Genomic DNA, 18,598 nt, shown 5'->3' on the forward strand with positions numbered 1-18,598 from the left:
TGAAGCATACATAAGCCCTCCGGAACCGTACGGAGGTTATGTCAAGACGTGCGCGGACTTCTTAATGCAGTGTTCGCTCGTCTTTGCACAACGTCCCGTCATGTACGCATCAGATGCCAGCCGGGTGGCTTATGTTATTAATTTGCTTCGAGGAGAGGCACGTGCCTGGGCTACGGCGCTCTGGGAGCAAAATTCACGGCTCCTAACGACACATACTGGGTTTGTGAGGGAGTTTAAACATGTGTTTGATCATCCTAACAGAGGCGAGACCGCTTCGACCGTGCTGCTGTCAATGAGACAGGGACATCGGAGTGCAGCCGAGTATGCAGTCGACTTCCGCATCGCGGCTGCGAGGTCCGGCTGGAATAACGTTGCACTCCGCGCCGCCTTCGTAAGCGGACTGTCTCCGGTCCTGAAGGAGCACCTGCTGGCTAAGGATGAGCCGTGGGATTTTGACGGGCTTGTCGACCTGGTTATACGGTTAGACAACCAGTTAGAAGAACACCGTCAGGAGCGGGGCGAAGGGCGTGGCCAGGCGCGAGCCGTCCCTCTTCCTTCCGGGTCCGAAAGGGTGCCGCCGTCCCCACGCTCCACAGTCAGAGAGCTCCGTGGAGCCACAGCTCCCCCTGCTGATGAAGCTATGGACACGAGCAGGGCTAAAGTAAAATCACATGACAGACAACGGAGGCTGGCTCGCGGAGAATGTTTTTTCTGTGGCTCTAATGAGCACATACAAAGAAACTTGTTGTGTGGCTGGGGTGCCTGGCTGGCTTTTGTTTCTGTTTTCTGTCTTTCCTTCCAGGTGGCATGCGTTCAGGACTGAGTGGCTGATGTGTGGCTGAGTTATCAGGACCTCACCCTGATCACCTGAGGCTTGTCATGTGCAGCTCGTCAGGACTCACAGCTGTGGTGCATCTGTATGGATTGGGGCATGGTTGCATTTAAGTCTGGAGTACACAGTGTGTATTTGCCAGAGACTCGACCTTGTGACCAGACGGGTGAGATCGACGTTTGGAGAACCATCTCATCATTATGGACGCAGAGACCGTACCAGGTTTGATGCATGGTCTGTGAAAGAGGAGGGGGTGAGGTCTCACGCTCGTCAGCACACTTCCTGAGGTACTTTAGGTTTTGTGACTAACATGAGTACAGTCAGTAGATGTGGTGTCCCTCACACCTTATTATATTGAGCTGTTATGTTAGTCGTTTAATCAGCTTCCACTGCAGTGGAGAATTGAACTGGGTGTTCCATGCCTGCAGGGTGGGAAGCTGATTGGTGATTAAGCCAGGAAGTGTTTGCTGATTATGTACACCTTTGAGTGGTCTCTCTGTGTGTGGAGTGGTGGACTCACATTATGGTTTCTTCTTTCACAGACTCGGTTGGTCGCGGCCACCTGGGGGGTGTCGGCGGGGTCCTTGGGTCCGAACTGTTCTGGTTCCGGACCGTTTGTGCTGCTGGGAGCGCACCGTTTTTCCACCTCGCCAGACCGCGCACTTATTGGTTATTAATTGAGCACTCACTGTTATGTCATTAAATTCTGTTATCCTTTGAACCGTGCTCTGTTTCCTTTATACTGGGTCCTAATGTCAAACGCTGGGTCGGTGCTCCGACTGCGTCCGACACATAACAAAACTGCCCCAAACGGTTAAACTTCAACGCCCGCCCTTAGAGACTGGTTTAAGGGTGGGCCATAACATCCACACGGGGGAAGCCCGTAGATCAGCACGCATCCCAGTGACGATCCTTTGTGGGGATCTTACCCTTCACGCTCCAGCACTGGTGGACACGGGGTCTGAAGGGAATCTGCTGGACAGCAGATGGGCCAGGGATGTAGAGCTCCCTCTAGTGGCTCTACCGTCACCATTTAAGGTACGGGCACTAGATGGCACCCTTCTCCCATTAATCACACACCAGACACCACCCGTGACTTTGGTGGTGTCTGGGAATCACAGGGAGGAGACTGTGTTCTATGTGACACCTTCTACCTCCCGAGTGATTTTTGGGATTTCCATGGATGATTAAGAACAATCCCCAGATTGATTGGCCGTCTGGGGTAGTGACGCAGTGGAGCGACACCTGCCACCGGGAATGTTTAGGATCCTCGTTTCCACCCGGTGTGACAGCTAATGAGGAGGTTAAAGTCCCCACAATCTGTCGGCGGTGCCGGAGGAGTACCATGATCTTGCTGACGTCTTCAGCAAGGACCTGGCACTCACTCTTCCCCCGCACCGTCCGTATGATTGTGCCATTGATTTGATCCAGGGCGCTGAGTACCCGTCCAGCAGGTTGTACAACCACTCACGTCCGGAACGCGAATCAGTGGAAACCTACATCCGGGACTCCTTAGCTGCCGGGTTGATCCGGAACTCCACCTCCCCGATGGGTGCAGGTTTCTTTTTTGTGGGCAAAAAGGACGGCGGACTCCGTCCATACATAGACTACAGAGGGCTGAACGAAGTCACGGTTCGCAATCGATACCCGCTGCCTCTGCTAGATTCTGTGTTCACGCACTTGCATGGAGCCCAAATCTTCACAAAGTTGGATCTTAGGAATGCGTATCACCTGGTTCGGATCCGGAAGGGAGACGAGTGGAAGACGGCATTTAACACCCCGTTCGGTCACTTTGAGTACCTGGTCATGCCGTTCGGCCTCACCAATGCGCCCGCGACTTTCCAGCCATTGGTTAATGACGTCTTGCGGGACTTCCTGCACTGGTTCGTCTTCGTATACCTGGACGATATTCTCATCTTCTCCCCGGATCCTGAGACTCATGTGCAGCATGTACGTCAGGTCCTACAGCGGTTGTTGGAGAACCGGCTGTTTGTGAAGGGCAAGAAGTGCGAGTTCCACCATACTTCTTTGTCCTTCCTGGGGTTCATCATCTCCTCCAACTCCGTCGCACCTGATCCGGCCAAGGTAGCGGCGGTGAGAGATTGGCCCCAACCGACAAGCCGTAGGAAGCTGCAACAGTTCCTCGGCTTTGCGAATTTCTACCGGAGGTTTATTAAGGGCTATAGCCAGGTAGTTAGTCCCCTGACGGCCCTAACCTCCACTAAAGTCCCCTTCACCTGGTCGGATCGGTGCGAAGCTGCATTTAAGGAGTTGAAACGTCGGTTCTCGTCTGCACCCGTTCTGGTGCAGCCCGATCCCAATCACCAGTTTGTAGTCAAAGTGGATGCCTCTGACTCAGGGATAGGAGCTGTGCTGTCCCAGAGCGGAGAGTCCGATAAGGTTCTCCATCCTTGTGCCTATTTTTCCCGTAGGTTGACCCCGGCAGAGCGGAACTACGACGTCGGCAATCGGGAACTCCTAGTGGTGAAAGAGGCTCTTGAGGAGTGGAGACACCTGTTGGAGGGAGCTACGGTGCCCTTCACGGTTTTCACGGACCATCGGAACCTGGAATACATCCGGACCGCCAAGCGTCTGAACCCCAGGCAAGCCCACTGGTCACTGTTCTTCGGGCGTTTTGACTTCCGGATCACCTACCGCCCCGGGACCAAAAACCAGCGATCTGACGCCCTGTCCCGGGTCCATGAAGAGGAAGTCAAGGTCGAGCTGTCAGATCCACCGGAACCCATTATACCGGAGTCCACTATCGTGGCCGCCCTCTCCTGGGACGTGGAGAAGACCGTCCGGGAGGCCCTGGCACGGAACCCGGACCCGGGGACCGGCCCAAAGAACAGACTGTACGTCCCACCAGAGGCCAGAGCTGCAGTCCTGGACTTCTGTCATGGTTCCAAGCTCTCCTGTCATCCAGGGGTACGAAGAACCGTGGCAGTGGTCCGGCAGCGCTTCTGGTGGGCGTCTATGGAAGCCGACGTCCGGGAGTACGTCCAGGCCTGCACCACCTGCGTCAGGGGAAAGGCTGACCACCAACGGGCACAGGGACTAATCCAGCCGTTACCTGTGCCTCACCGCCCCTGGTCCCACATCGGCCTGGACTTCGTCTCGGGCCTCCCACCGTCCCAGGGCATGACCACCATCCTCACAATAGTGGACTGGTTCTCCAAGGCGGCCCACTTCGTGGTCCTCCTGAAGCTCCCGACAGCCCAGGAGACTGCAGACCTCCTGGTCCACCACGTCGTCGTTCGCTGTGTGACCTCGGCGCACCCGACGGCCTGGAGCAACCATCTGGCCTGGATCGAGTACGCACACAACAGCCAAGTTTCATCTGCCACCGGCCTCTCCCCATTTGAAGTATGTTTGGGGTACCAGCCCCCATTGTTTCCGCTTGTGGAGGGAGAGGTCGGGGTGCCCTCGGTCCAGGCCCATCTGAGGAGGTGCCGTCGGGTGTGGCGCTCTGCACGCTCTGCCCTGCTCAAAGCCCGGACGAGGGCCAAGGCCCATGCAGACCACCGGCGATCCCCAGCCCCTGCATACCAGCCCGGGCAGGAAGTTTGGCTATCAACGAAGAACATTCCATTGCAGGTAGAATCACAAAAACTGAAAGACCGGTACATCAGCCCCTTCTCCATCATCAAGGTCCTCAGCCCTGCCGCGGTGAAGCTAAGGCTGCCAGCTTCACTGCGGATACATCCTGTCTTCCATGTCTCCCGGATCAAGCCTCACCACACCTCCTCCCTCTGCACCCCCGGACCAGCGCTGCCTCCTGCCCGGATCATCGACGGGGAGCCCGCGTGGACAGTACGCCGGCTCCTGGACGTCCGTCGAAAGGGCCGGGGGTTCCAGTATCTGGTGGACTGGGAGGGTTATGGACCCGAAGAGCGTTCCTGGGTGAAGAGGAGCTTCATCTTGGACCCGGCCCTCCTGGCCGACTTCTACACCCGTCACCCGGACAAGCCTGGTCGGGCGCCAGGATGCGCCCGTTGAGGGGGGGGTCCTGTTGTGTGGGCTGCTGAAGAGGAGGTACTGCTGGCCCACCACCAGAGGGCGCCCTGCCTGAACTGCGGGCTTCAGGCACGAGAGGGCGCCAGAGCAACTGTGAGTGGCAGCTGTCACTCATCAACAAGCACCAGCTGTCACTCATCATCACCACTAGCCACATCTCCATAAAAGCCGGGCAGCATCTTCACCTCACTGCCGAGAAATCGTCTACCTATCAGGTAAACACTCAGCCGTGGTTTTGGTGTCATACAATTTTCTGAACATTTGCAGACGTACCTGTTTGACTGGTCAGCAGCTGGAAGCTGGGAGGAGGCGACGTCTTCGCTCCTCGGATAAGTAGTCTTTCAGACGCTGCACGTTTTGGTTCTTGTGTGACTGTGAATGAGAGGTGGAGGTGTTTCCCACCCGTTCTGTTTGCTGGGTGTTCACGCACCCACCATCACCTGTCTGTTCTTCCTGCCATCAGTACCCGATCTGACAGCCGGAGGCAGTGGCCACCTGAGGACCCAGCGCTTGGTGACTCCGGGGTGCTTCAGATCCAGTGGCAGTGGAAAGCGTGTGGGATCCGGCTCTTTCCTGGACGGGCGTCTTCTATCCTCGAGCCTGCCCACACGTCACCGTGACTTATTGACTGTTCATCCCAATTGTGTTGTCTGTTGCTCTGTTGTGCACATTCACAACATTAAATTGTTATATTTTGGCTTATTCCATTGTCCGTTCATTTGCGCCCCCTGTTGTGGGTCCGTGTCCCTACACTTTCACAATACAAAAGAGACTTAACATTCACAGGATTTAATACCAACACAAAAAAATCTTTTGGGACTTTGGAGGCTACAAATGTTATTTTTAGAGGAATTATTAAAAAAAGATTGCCATGTTTTAAAATTTATTTTATAACTTCTCATTAATGAACACCTCACACAACACATCAATAGAATAAACGCGTCCATATCACCACAGCAAAATGTTTGGAATAAATATGTGATGCAAAAGGACAAAACTCAATAAATAAATATCGTAAAACAGCTTAAATACTTTCAGATGAATGGGAACAGATAGCAGTTTTCTTTGACCCACTGGGAATTCTTCACTCTTTGGCATCAGTAACTCCTCCAGCTGTGATGGCAAATGTGGCTTCATTCTCCGGCATATCAGGACTGGAGGAAATCAGAGAGACTCGGTAAAATGGAATGACTCGGCCATCTTCAGCTGAGTCAGTATCTCAGAAATGAAGCTCTCGTACTCCGTTTAGCTTTGATCTGAGCAAGAATCTCCAGAGCAGCTCATCACAAATGTAACTACACAACTGCAATCATCAGATGGCTCAAATTACTTTCTACAATGAATTTTACATTTGGTTATTTAGTCCTGTGTGCCACTCCCACTTAGCCCACGATATTTTTGGCTACAACCTTTAAGACTTGTTTTTTATGACACTTGTTGAACTGTATTAGCGAACTTAAACATTGTATAATGTGACCCCTTTAATCAATTTTAGAACAAATTTTCCTTAGTTGCTTTTTCATTAAACAACATTTCCGGCCCTGCAATCGTGGACTTTACAGTAAAAATGGCACCTACCTGTCAAATATCTTGGCAATTCTCATCTCTCCGCGTCCTTTTCTTAAACTTATTCGTGTGGTGGAAGCGTGGGCCAGGATGTGCCCACCAATTGGTTTCTTAGGATCAGCTTGAAACCTAAAGGAAGAAAAATGATGAATTATTAAACCTTCATACATTTTTCTTAACACAAAACATGTCATTCGAAATGAGAATTTTCCGTCTCTTACGTCATTCCTGCACCAGGATCAGCAGTCATTTGGTTTGTGACAAAGACTGCCACGTTGTACTCTGAGCAAAGAATAAAATCAAAGCCTGTAAGATTCTTCACATATCGATAAAATCTTAAAGAACCACCAGTAGAAGGAGGAGTACAACTCTTAACACAGGTTAAATTATAACTAGGATATAAATGTAGCCCACAGTGATTCAGACCTTCAGAGATCTTCTGCAGCCTGGAGAGCATTTGAGCAAGCTTCTGCTGCCGTTCAGCCAACTCTCCTCGACCCGAGAAGTCGACTCTGAACAAGGCCATGATGGAGTCAATAATCTGAAGACAGAGAAGCAGGCCATGAATCCTTAATATCAAATGAACAAATTAGATTTTACTCCTCCACTGACCAAAAGCTTGAAGACTCCTCCTTCCTCATGGAATTTGGCAGCTACAAAGTCCAACAGCTCCATCTGGTGTTCACCTGAAGAAAGAGTAGAAAGATTCTGAGTAGAAAAGTGTACACTCCCATGCCCCCAACAACTCACACTATCACCGTTTTCTCATACTGGTATAAGCACGAGCATAAAGCACGTTGTCCAGCATGGCATCGTGATCCACATTAAACCTGTCAGCGATGTCTCTCAGCCGGTCTGGGCGACTAGAAGCAGACAAGTCAAGGATAAAGTCTGAAAGTAACCAGCAGAAAATGTGCACCTCAACACACAAATAGTCATTGCATAGTTACACTATGATCCTTTGTAAATATCTCATTAAAACTTTTTCTAAATTAATGATATAGTGTCTGCAACTCTGCATGAAAAGGAAAAAAGAGAAGAAAAAAACAGACCCACGAATGCTATCACACACATGGTCAATCAGTAAATGGGTGTGCGCTTGAATTTTAGAATCTGACCTTCCTCGTGACATTTCAAACACACTCACAGATGACACTCCAGTACCAGTACACATACCTTTTTATGTTTGTTTGTTTGTTTTTTTTGGTGCAGTGCACTTACCTGATTTAAGCACCATCCAAACTGCATGTCAAAATGCAAGCAGAGGATACAAGGTGTTCTCTGTATCGATGAAGATGACTTTCCCACCAGAATAACCATCCTCACCTGGCAGCTGAGCAGCAACTGGATAAAAACATAATACAAACTGTAACTTATTCTGTTTATTCAAATCAGGTTGTTTTGTTATATGAATCACTTTGCAGCAGAGGGGAATAATAATGATAATAATAATAATATTCTTCTCACTCACCACAAAGTGTGTGGGAAAGCTGGGTTTTCCCTGTGCGGAATTCTGTGGGATCAAAACCTTTTTTTGAGTTACTGCAAATATTATAGAATAATACTCTGTTCTGTATATTTCACAAAAAGGTACATTCACAGAAAGGTGTGACCTCACCGCCAAAGGCCTCAGTGATGGCCATGCTCTCTACGCCTCCACCCAACAATTTACTGCAGAAATAAAAGTCACACTGTAACCAAATGAAATGGAAATGTCTGGAAAACCTCAAAATAGGTTCCTTGTGTTATGATTTTATCTGAAAAAAGTAAATGCCTAAACAGTAATTTTAACACCTACTGAATTTGTACAACATGTTGACTCGTGGTTCATTTCATGCAATCTAAGCGATTTACAAGTTAGCTCACATGCATCCTTTTCAATTTATCATAATTCCTAAGCCATATTCTGAATAAACCACTTGCAAATTCAGGTGATTAGATAGTTAGGATTAAGCACAAATCTGGGGAAGACAACAAAAAGTAACAAGAGCCGCAAGAGTAGAACATCCTTCATAATTCTGTAGCAGTGTTAAGTCATACAGTGTACATTTCAAAACTTAACAAGAAAAAATAAAGTAAAATAAAAAAGAAAGTGTTTTTAACTCAAACTCTTGGCTCCCAGTTGTGATGTGGAACACTTGCTTCCTCCTTGCACTGTACTCGAAGGCAGTCTGGAAACCAACATTCTACAATGTAAAACAGAATTTCATTTATTTTTGGTCAAATAATTCCATTCTGAACAAAATAATGAAGCCAGCACATACCGGTGTAGCAGACCAAACAGTCTGCCCCTAAAAATTGGTCAGACTTTTGCATCCGCGCATGCGTCATTTAGGACCACAGCAGCATGTCTGAGATGGAGTCTCTTCATCCAAAGCAATCAAATGGATTAATGGGATTATTAACCATCAGATGATAAAGGTGAAACCTCTTAAAATATTCTAAAGTCAGTTTTAAGCAGAAACTAGCTGTTTTAAACAGAAACGAGGTGAAATTCCTTGATGCTCTGAAATGTGAACGCATCAGCTAACAGCTCACTTAGCCACGGTGCTCTGATCGCTTCTGCCGCCTTTTATGATGAAATAATACTGAATTTATGTGGAAATGAATGTTGTACAAAAGCTTCAGATATCTGTCGCTGAGCTAGATGATGACTGGTGTGCACTTTGAAGCAGAAATGAGGTGTTAATCCCTGAACCACGTCATCAGGGGGGACAGATTTTTAGGGGGACCGTTCAGTCAGCGACGCCGGTTTACAGAATCGTTTAGTGTTTAAAATAAATAAAAATCTCCTTCTTCCAGGCTCCACTTTTACATCAATGTTCTGTTATAAATTGCTAATGGTTTTCAGACCAGACCCAAATACTTCAACAACTTAATTAAACAACAACAATAGTAATAATAATAATAAATTAGTTACTGGTAATTATTTTCAATAAACAAGCTACAAACCAAGAAATAAATGCACTTTTTTTAAGATGCTTTGCAAGAGAATTTTATCATGGCATGAATTTAAAGCACTAACCAGCATTTTCCCAGCAGCCTCCTTGATTTTTTCCACTTTGGCCTCCGACAGGCCCTTGATGTTGCACAGGGCCTTGCGGGTTGTCATCTGGATACCCTTCACAGTGCAGATCCCCACAGATTTCAGCTTTTTTATGTCAGCCATATTCTGTGCTCACACGTGCAGAAAGAGAAAATGACTTTTAATATGATGGGAAAAAAAATTATAAACGTCACAACCTTCAGACCTGTGTTTACTCACAATGCCATGTTTCTGTAAGAGGTCAATGTCCTGGAAGAAGGACTCCTGTTAGGTGGACCAAAAAGCAGATTACATAAGCAGTAATTAAATAAACATTTACAAGTGATGCACTGAGAAACATTACCAAATTTGGACAAGCTTCTGATCATGTTTTCCTTTATTTCTGTTACATACCAAGAACAGACTGGTTTGAACAAGTATCATATCTCTGAAACAGAAAGATGTCTCTCAAGTTCCCAGGGCTCTTTATATTTTCAGACTTCTTTCGTGAAGCAATTCAAATTACATTAATCTTGTTGTTTGTCTTTTGGCTGCCCCCAGTTGTTCAGGGTCACCACAGATAACCAAGTACAGATCTACATTAAGATTTGGCACAGGTTTGACACACGATGTCCTTCCTGTCACAACTTTCGTTCTACATGGAGAAACAGGCACAAATCCTGGTCTTCAAAAACAGCCCACCAGCCACGTGCTAATTAGGACCTTATCTGCTTCATGTCTGAGATTTGCAGAGATCACATGTACTCAAAGCAGAAAGGCTGCATCAATTTAATGTAATGTAAAACTGTGAAAAGTAGCTAATTATCACATTCAAGAACCAGGCAATGATTCATAAGTGAATTAAATGATTAAGAACACAGGGGTAATTAACAACACAGCAAAGTTCAGCTTTGGCAATGTCACTTCAACCACACATATCATGAGAGAGAGAGAGAAGGAAGAAATGTCTGCTTCACCTATATTCATACAAAATCCTTTTCACAGGACTGTGAGGAATTGTGACTATGATATCAGAGTTTTAGAACATTTCTGTGTGGAATTTCTCTCGCGCTCTCTCTCTTACAAACCCCATTCACTGTGTTACTTTCTTTTGCGGCTAAATTCATACAAAATCCTTTTCGCTGGGTTATGTAAAGGTATGATTATGTTATTTGAGCTTTATAAGGTAACCACTGACAAATGACCATAAACTAACTGTTTAGATAACTTTTTTCTTCCATCTATTCATTCACTGCATTTTAGAGTACATACAGAAGTTTTGCCAATGCCCAGGAATTGTTCTCATTATTTTATTGTGATTAACTAGACTGTATATGATCAATATCATACATTTATTTCATCCTGTACAAAATTAACAATAAATAAATGAAAAATCATAGCTGGTGAAAAACCAAGGAGGAATACTAATGTTACTTATTCTGCTAAAAACCTTTAAGATATAGTATTATATTTTTAAGAGCAATGGGTTTTTTTTTTTCCTTGAATGATTTGGGCAGTAAAACTACATATAAAATGCATAAAATCTATTGCTGAGGATAACAAAAATAAAAACTTCCAGGGTGCTTATTTACAGGGTTTTCATTGATTACCTGTAACTAGTGATTCCCCACCACAGCAAAATATCAAAATAATTTTCCTGTTGATTTGACAGCTGCAGTTTCAACATTTTGTTGCTTCTTCAAATAATATAAAACATTATCTCACCTCTTCATCCTGGTAACCAGCATCATCTTCTACAACCTGATCTTCTGCAGCTTTCATTTTGTTCTGCGGTAAAGTTATGGGTGAAACTAGTTCTAGTTACCCGTTTGAAGTGTACTTAACTAGCTTAGCTTTAGCTTACGTGTGCTATCTTAGCTAGCCCAAATATAATCTTTTTTTAATAGCTCAAACAAATAAAATAACCAAAGCAGCTTTTAGATTACCTCAAACAAATATGTCACATTTACGTTTATTAATCGAACTGGAAGAAAACCAGTTTAAAAATAAAATTTTTTTCCCTCTAATCAGAAGTTACTAGCATCCAATGACTTTTGGCGGGAATTGTCATGCTACTTTCAGGTTCAGTCAGAAATTCTAGTTTATGCCTCTTTCAAATCTAGGCGAAACTAACTCATGTAATACCTTTACTCAAAAGTATCTTTTTTCCCCAACATACCTTTGTTTTTTGTTGTCTAAGGTAGACAACTCATTACCTTGACGTTACATGAATATTTGATAATTTGGTAATCCCTATCGTGGGAAAACATAACCTTCCTGTCTAACTTGTACAGTTGTAACATTAATTCCTTACAGGCTTGTATATAAATTACATGAATATTCTACTGTAGAAGTTTTTGCTCGCTTGACCTTTCACACATTTAAATTTTTTTATGTCAAATTTTAAAAAAATTCAGGCTTCATATAAAAAAAATTTCCGGAATTATACAAATTTTAAAATATTAAAGCAAAAATAATAATATATATAGATGTACATGCCCCCATTAGTCTGTGCAACTAAACCATTTTTTACAGTTTTCTTTAAACAAGAAAAGTGGTGACCTGACATTCATTGACAGTCACTCTGTCTTGAACTTGATTTACTCACACATGCACACACGCACCCACAAAAACCACATACTGTTTGTATTTCTCTTTCTTGGCTTTGATATTTTTATTTGTCATGTTGTATAGATTAAAAAAGTCCAAATTCTTCCGAAATCAGATAAAAACAAAAACAAACAAAAAAAAACATTACTTTGTAAATCCAAGTTTGGGCAAAAACATTTATCCCATCACTGTACATAATACAGATTAACTGTGAACTGTTTCCTACCAAGAATAAAACATGTTTGTTAACATTGATAATGTCCTGGTGTATTCTTGTCATTTTATAAACTTTCACCATCATTTACAACCAACACTTTGATTTGGTGTTTAGACGTGTTCTGATGACAGAGACGTGGATTTGTAAAAAAAGAGGTAGGACTGGAGGTTCTCTTCACAACAACAAAACAGCGACACATGATGCATAATCGTGAAAATATGCAGAGTTGTCCCAAAAACATCTGATACGTTTTCCCCCTTCATGCTTTCACTTTGCCTTATTTTGTACATGTGACCATTTTTTAAATCATTATACATGTCTTAAACTGCTGCTTTCTACAACAATTTAAATCAGGAAGCAATTGTGAGGCAACTGAAATAAGATGGTGATACATCTTATTGTCATTATGGTTAAATATGACAAAATTGCACCACGTGGAAAACAGTGTTAGGTCACCAAATTAACCAATCAGAACTCAGAAGAATCTTATGAGCTAATGTCGTCTACGTTACGTTCCACTTCTTAAAATGTGCAAGATTCATATATAACTAAAAATCACGATAGTCTCAGTACATTCAAAGGCAGAACGTCCCAACAGAAATATCAAATCTATCAATGTGCTGCAGATACCAAAACGTCAAGTTATACAAATGGGAACCTTTGCATGTTTTGATTCCCCTCAAATGTAGGAAAGAAAAATAAAGGAGAAAAAAAAAATACAGTGCTCCTAGAGACCAGTTTCTGTAAGCCGGTGGAGATAAAGAGAGACGGTACAATAAATGTTATTCTCCAACATCATGGATGGATGGAGCCAAATGTCATGCCACGGACACCCAGCTTTCCTTCACGCTTCTCCACAATATGCCTCTTTTTTCCCCCCCAAACGATCTGTCTGTCGCTGGCGGCAGCTCTCAGGCTCGCTGTCTTCAGTTCTCTTCTCACATCTTTCCAGGTGCTGGAGGCATCATGCCCAGCATCCCTCCAGACATCCCAGTGTTTGGCCCCAAGAGAACCTGAAAGGAAAGGCACCAGTCAGTCAGTGGACAATGACACCCATCCAGAGTTCCTGTCCAAAATTTTAAACATTTTGGGCCTGTTCACATCTTCTGATGTTGGAAGCTCTACAAATACTGACATTTATCTTCTACCTGGTGACTGAAGAAGTGGTGACCTTATATGTAATCTGGTAAACAAGAATAATGCTTAAATTCATGAGCACAGTTTTATTTTGACTATAAATAAGCACTTATTTCCAAGTAACAAGCCCATCACGGTATGTAAACATAAAAATCAAGCCTGAACCTCCAGCCAAATGAAATGAAACAAACCGGGAAGTGGAAAATTGTGCAGTTCCTTGAGTGGCCATTTGAGGCTGGCTCCAACAAGGAAGCTACTTCCCATAGAAGCCCATGTTAAAATGTTCAACTTTAGAACAGAAATCAACATGTTTACAGCCTGATTTAAAAAAAAAAAAAAAAAAAGTGTTTTTGTCTATATAGTTAGCTTTTCTTCCATGACAACTGTATGGGCATTTTTTTTTTAATGACTCAGTTTCACATAAGACATAACATTTGGAATAATTAGGGGCGTGGTCACTTTAAGTGACAGTGTATACAGTAAACCCAATCCAGAACCAGACTAGCAGTGGCTGCTAGCTGTTTCTGGGCATTTGATTAGCAATATCTGAAATGATATGGCTTCCTATGCAGATAATTGTCCTAAAAGCCTAAATAAGAAGTCTGTGCTCCAGTATTCCCATTGAGTGAAATTTCCAAGCTATTTCATTTGTATGTTACCAACACTAGCAGGTATTGGTAGCTTAATGATGTCAGCTCCATTGTTAAAGAAGCAAAAAGAGTCATAATTTTTAATAACGCAAAAATGTGCTTTAATAAAACACCAGTGCCAAGGTTAGCCTATTAGCTTTAGCCTATTCAGTAATGGAGATAGGGGTGTGTTTGTGTTTCATTCTTCCTGCAGCCGCTCAAGTCAGGCCCCACCCCTTTATCCATTTATGGTCTGGCCTAGTGTCAGGTGGAGTGAGTGCTGCCAACATGGTGACACACCGAGCTGCGCTATTTGAGCTTCAAAATGGTTCTTCAGAAAACCTGTGCAGTTATACTCGTACATCTGACAGCAAACATGTTTCCACTCTATGTCCGCGTGTTTATTTGCTTCTCTCAGGCTCGTAAAAGTTTCACAGCGTGCATGGATCACACACTTGTCTCTGCTGTTGTAGCTGCTGCTGCTCCAGCTGTAACCTTTCTGTCTCAAACACCACAGGTAGCACCAGGATCATGAAGGAGGTTGTGCCCACCCAAAGAGCCGAGCGGGAAAAACTGAAAAACACAAACACCATCATGTAAAAAAAAAAAAAGCTCACAAAGATGTGGGATCAAACTGAAAAATAGACAAATCATCTCTTCCACCTAAGGAATGTGCTGTAGAAATGCGTACCTGTAAAGTTTCTTGACCAGGGAGACAGAGTATTGTGCAGATACCTCGGCAGTGTTACGTACTCTGTCAGGAAACATCTCCGTCAGGCCCCACAGCCTCTCCATCAGTGTCTCATCCAGCTACAGGGACAAATTCAAAAACAGCTTTTCAAAAACAAATATTAAAACATGCAAATGCCCATTCTGAATAGAGAAGTGCAACAACCTTTCAGAAATGGTGAATGGTTTTGCAAATGCAAAACCTTCCTAGTTTGTCCATTGCACTGAGAAGCTGCTGCAAAAGGCAGATTTCCGACCAGGCATGACTGCACTGTGGTCATTCTGTGGACAATGCGTGCTTCTTGCTGAAGGCTGCTACAAAGTACAATTATGTGATTTTGACCTTTGACCCCAAAATTAATAGGCTGCTTGGGCTCACCATGCTTAAAATACATATAAAAGGTTTGGTGATAACAAGGCACCAAAAAGGAATGAAATTATTGCAATCAACAGATTTTACAAAGTACACTCCAGTGACATTGACCTTTTGACCCCAAAGTCAACAGGCTTCTTGGGATCAATACATCTAAACACACATGGTGGATCCCAAAACCCGGAAACATCCAGAGTCATCTCAGAAACATTACTTATTATGCAGATTAATGCATTTTAATGGTATTTCTCCCTATAACTGAACATAATACTGAAGAACGTGTTAAATGGAGTAACATAATGCAGCTTTAACAACAGTTTAGTCAGTTTTGTTTTGCTTCCAACCACAACCATCAAAAACAAAATTTCTCCATAAATTGTCCTTAAAACTGCACTAGATTACCCCATTTAAAACATCTTCTGCAGTATTACTTTTAATTATAGACAAATATCATAAAATGCATTAATCTGCATATTAAGTAATGGTTCCATATCAAAGATTTTTCCAAGATGTCTCCAAACGTTTCCAGGGTTTAGGATCCACTGAAGCAGCTGCACGTGGTGGAATTAAAAGGTAGCACATACACCTCAGTCCACCCTGAATGGGGGACCAGAAAACCTCATCGCCTTGTTCCACACTGAATTCTAATGTAAACATGTACTGCCCCCAAGTGGTTACATTCAGACTATGACATTTAGCGACCCTTGAGGGTTGTATGAGGCCTAAAACGAATCTGATTTTAATCAACTTGCCCTTTGTAAAATGTAAACTATTACCTAAATATCGAAAGAGTTGCAGTTAATCCACAAAGTCAATACTATTTCAGGGCAGAATGTTTATCACAATCAGGCCAAAACTCTCACAGAGTGCTCTTAGATAGCACTCGGATAATACGAACGGACCGCCGTGCAGTGGCTCGCTCTATGGTAGAAGGAGGCACAAACCAGAAATGGCACAAAAAAATCTCCGCAGTGGGGAAAAAGCCACAAACCGTTGTCGAAAAAAGCTGTAAAAAGCCACAAACCGACGGTAGACGAACATAGACATTATAAAGAAGAGCAGACAGTAAATGTGGCCGCCATCTTGGACCAGTCATCGTAGTGATTCTATCACAAAGCTGACGGTAGATGAACATAGATATTATAAAATGGAAGTAGACTCCGCATTGGTTGCTGAGGCACAAGAAATGCGGCCGCCATCTTGGACCAGTCATCGTAGTGATTCTATCACAAGGCACAGTGAAGGTTTGATTTTCTAAGCTTATTTTTTAATCTTTCTAACATAATATGTGTGAAATACCAAGTGTTCCAATTGAGGCTTTTCAGGTTTCAAATCCCACAAAACTTCAGAGAGGTCGCTGCGCTGCGAGATCTCACTAACACTGAGAACTGCATTGATACGCTCTGATCACGATTCACTTTAACCGCTGCACACAGACAACACAATTAACATCGCAACATAAAACTATTTTTATACTGTGCCTAAAACTCTCGTGAATATATTCTCTGGGTTTATAGATGTTGTTACTGCGTTTGTTTTATGTAAACATGCAAGAATCACAGGCTGTCTCTCTGTTATTTTCAATGGGAGCTGCTGTGAGCTACGCTCGCTTCCTGTTCATGTCGTTCTTGGGGAAAGTGAAGTTTGCTCTTTAACGTCTTGATTATTGTTCCTTACAACACTGTTTGTCCTCTTTGTTCCAGAGTAATATGTATAATATGTCGGAAATTTGGTTTGCACTTATTAAATTCCACGCAGATTAAACGTAGCAGACACAGATTGTTATAATTGTTTTAGCAAGTTTTCAGGGTATCATGCAGCAGTCTCTTATTAACGTGACAGAAAGCATAAAAAAAATTACATTTTTGTAGTATAATATTCATTTACAATTGTCATTGTGTGGATTCTCTATGTTTTGACTGCAGCGACTCTCTGGCACGCAAGGGATTATGTGAAAACCCTGAATACTTTTGGAGGGCACTGTATCCTAAGTTTATGATGAGTGCAAAATGAGTGTGGTATTACTGTTTTTTTTTTTTAAGAATGTTTAATTTTCATTGTTGTTGTTGTGAAATCAGTCATATCTTATATCATTGATATGACAATATTGCAATATGATCATTTGGCCATATTGTTGGCAAAAAAAGAAAAACGCTTCAAAGGCGGGGGTCTGGGGGGAGCAGAGCTCCCCCACAAGCTAAAAGGCAAAAAATAAATAAAAGGCGGGGGAAGCTGAAAGGTTTTATTCATGCTAAATATTCGGGACTTACGTCTTCGTCTTCATCGTCGTCAATCTCGTCCTCGGGAGGCCGGCTGGACTCCGGGCCCGCAGCGGGCGACAGCTCCTCGATCCCGGCCATAGCTCCTGCTGGCTCCCCGTTCGTGTACGGAAGACCCGTATGAGCAGCGTTCAAATCAGCCAATAAACAGTCAAAAATATTATTTCTGATAAACCTACAGAGACGTCGAATGGTGTCTATAAAACGTTAGCAATTATGCATGAGGAAACAAGTGTGGAACCGGAACAACGTGAGGAGCCGCTGCAGGACGGAACCGGATGATGGAAGCCGGACAGAGGTCAGTTTTGAGTTCACTTAACAGAAATGGCGCCCCGCATCGGATAGGCTGTCTAATAACAGTCAAGTAAAAAACGTCAAAGTCAAAAATCCACATATGTTTTTTTTCCAAAGCTCTTATATTCAAAGCATAATTAATGCTTTTAGGCAGTACAGATGTGAGACCTGGACTAACTTGTGATCTCAGACAGGGGTTGTATGCCTTTAAGTTTTATGATGGCTGCAGTGTCTCGCAGTTTTGTTTTTTTTTTTGCTTTTCACTTCATTGTTCAACACCGGGTCCATTAAAGGAACAAAAAAAATTTGATGTCACGAAGACCTGCAAACCTGCTTGCACAATGGCAGAGGTATGCACTCTGAGTGTGAGCCAGTTCTACACTATTAAGCATACTTCTTTTCTGTATGTAAAAGAGTTTTTTTTTAAGCCAAGAAGCATGTTAGACATACTGCAAATCGTCATGCTTTAAATGTGGACAATGTTGTACTAATTTACCTCCAGTTAGTTTGATGCTATGCGAATAAACTGCATTTGTGACGTTAATGTTTTTCATAAATAAAAAAGTAAAAATTTTCTATAATTTATTTCTGACATTTTGGGGGTTGATGTCAATCTGTCTATGTTCAGTTAGTTTGATTCCCTTCTTCCCTTTGATTTTATTTATATATATTTTTAAAATAAACATGAACCCATAAAATGATCAAGTACAACTTGTTCTCAACACTAAACAGAACCAGCCTGTGAAGACTGACTCATGCCTTTTATTTATTTATTTTATTCTTGATCTTCCAAAGAATGTGTTGCTTGGAATTAGGGAGGAGGCGGCGCTGCTTGATCATGGAAAAGTTCTGGGAAGCAGGGATTCCTTGTTTACACCGTCCGGAGTACG

The 18,598-nt window shown here is 43.5% G+C and overlaps 2 protein-coding genes across 2 annotated transcripts; both read right to left on the reverse strand.

Moving 5' to 3' along the window:
* Positions 1–5,908: 5,908 nt before the first annotated feature.
* On the reverse strand, positions 5,909–11,432 carry dmc1 (DNA meiotic recombinase 1). The gene is made up of 13 exons (XM_034193741.1): positions 11,166–11,432; positions 9,681–9,725; positions 9,441–9,587; positions 8,519–8,601; positions 8,034–8,086; positions 7,887–7,928; positions 7,687–7,759; positions 7,187–7,278; positions 7,028–7,101; positions 6,842–6,956; positions 6,637–6,697; positions 6,428–6,544; positions 5,909–6,003 (listed from the first exon to the last, which is right to left on the reverse strand). The coding sequence occupies exons 1-13, from the start codon at positions 11,220–11,222 to the stop codon at positions 5,934–5,936; spliced, it is 1,029 nt and encodes a 342-aa protein (XP_034049632.1). The 5' UTR covers positions 11,223–11,432; the 3' UTR covers positions 5,909–5,933.
* A 661-nt stretch (positions 11,433–12,093) lies between these two features.
* Positions 12,094–17,703, reverse strand: tomm22 (translocase of outer mitochondrial membrane 22 homolog (yeast)). The gene is made up of 4 exons (XM_034194299.1): positions 17,406–17,703; positions 14,725–14,843; positions 14,489–14,606; positions 12,094–13,280 (listed from the first exon to the last, which is right to left on the reverse strand). Exons 1-4 carry the CDS (start codon positions 17,493–17,495, stop codon positions 13,206–13,208), a joined length of 402 nt encoding a protein of 133 aa, XP_034050190.1. The 5' UTR covers positions 17,496–17,703; the 3' UTR covers positions 12,094–13,205.
* Positions 17,704–18,598: the final 895 nt, after the last annotated feature.

This window comes from Thalassophryne amazonica, chromosome 18, assembly GCF_902500255.1.
Source record: "Thalassophryne amazonica chromosome 18, fThaAma1.1, whole genome shotgun sequence".
Classification (NCBI taxonomy): Eukaryota; Metazoa; Chordata; class Actinopteri; order Batrachoidiformes; family Batrachoididae; genus Thalassophryne; species Thalassophryne amazonica.

Excerpts from the sequence above, each read along its gene's own strand:
- tomm22 (XM_034194299.1), bottom strand. The coding sequence starts at position 17,495 with ATGGCCGGGATCGAGGAGCTGTCGCCCGCTGCGGGCCCGGAGTCCAGC. Across the intron at positions 14,844-17,405 it reads ACGACGATGAAGACGAAGAC|CTGGATGAGACACTGATGGA; the intron begins GTAAGTCCCGAA and ends TTGTCCCTGTAG. Across the intron at positions 14,607-14,724 it reads CTGGTCAAGAAACTTTACAG|TTTTTCCCGCTCGGCTCTTT; the intron begins GTACGCATTTCT and ends TGTGTTTTTCAG.
- dmc1 (XM_034193741.1), bottom strand. The coding sequence starts at position 11,222 with ATGAAAGCTGCAGAAGATCAGGTTGTAGAAGATGATGCTGGTTACCAG. Across the intron at positions 9,726-11,165 it reads CTGGTTACCAGGATGAAGAG|GAGTCCTTCTTCCAGGACAT; the intron begins GTGAGATAATGT and ends TCCACCTAACAG. Across the intron at positions 7,102-7,186 it reads TTATGCTCGTGCTTATACCA|GTGAACACCAGATGGAGCTG; the intron begins GTATGAGAAAAC and ends CTCTTTCTTCAG.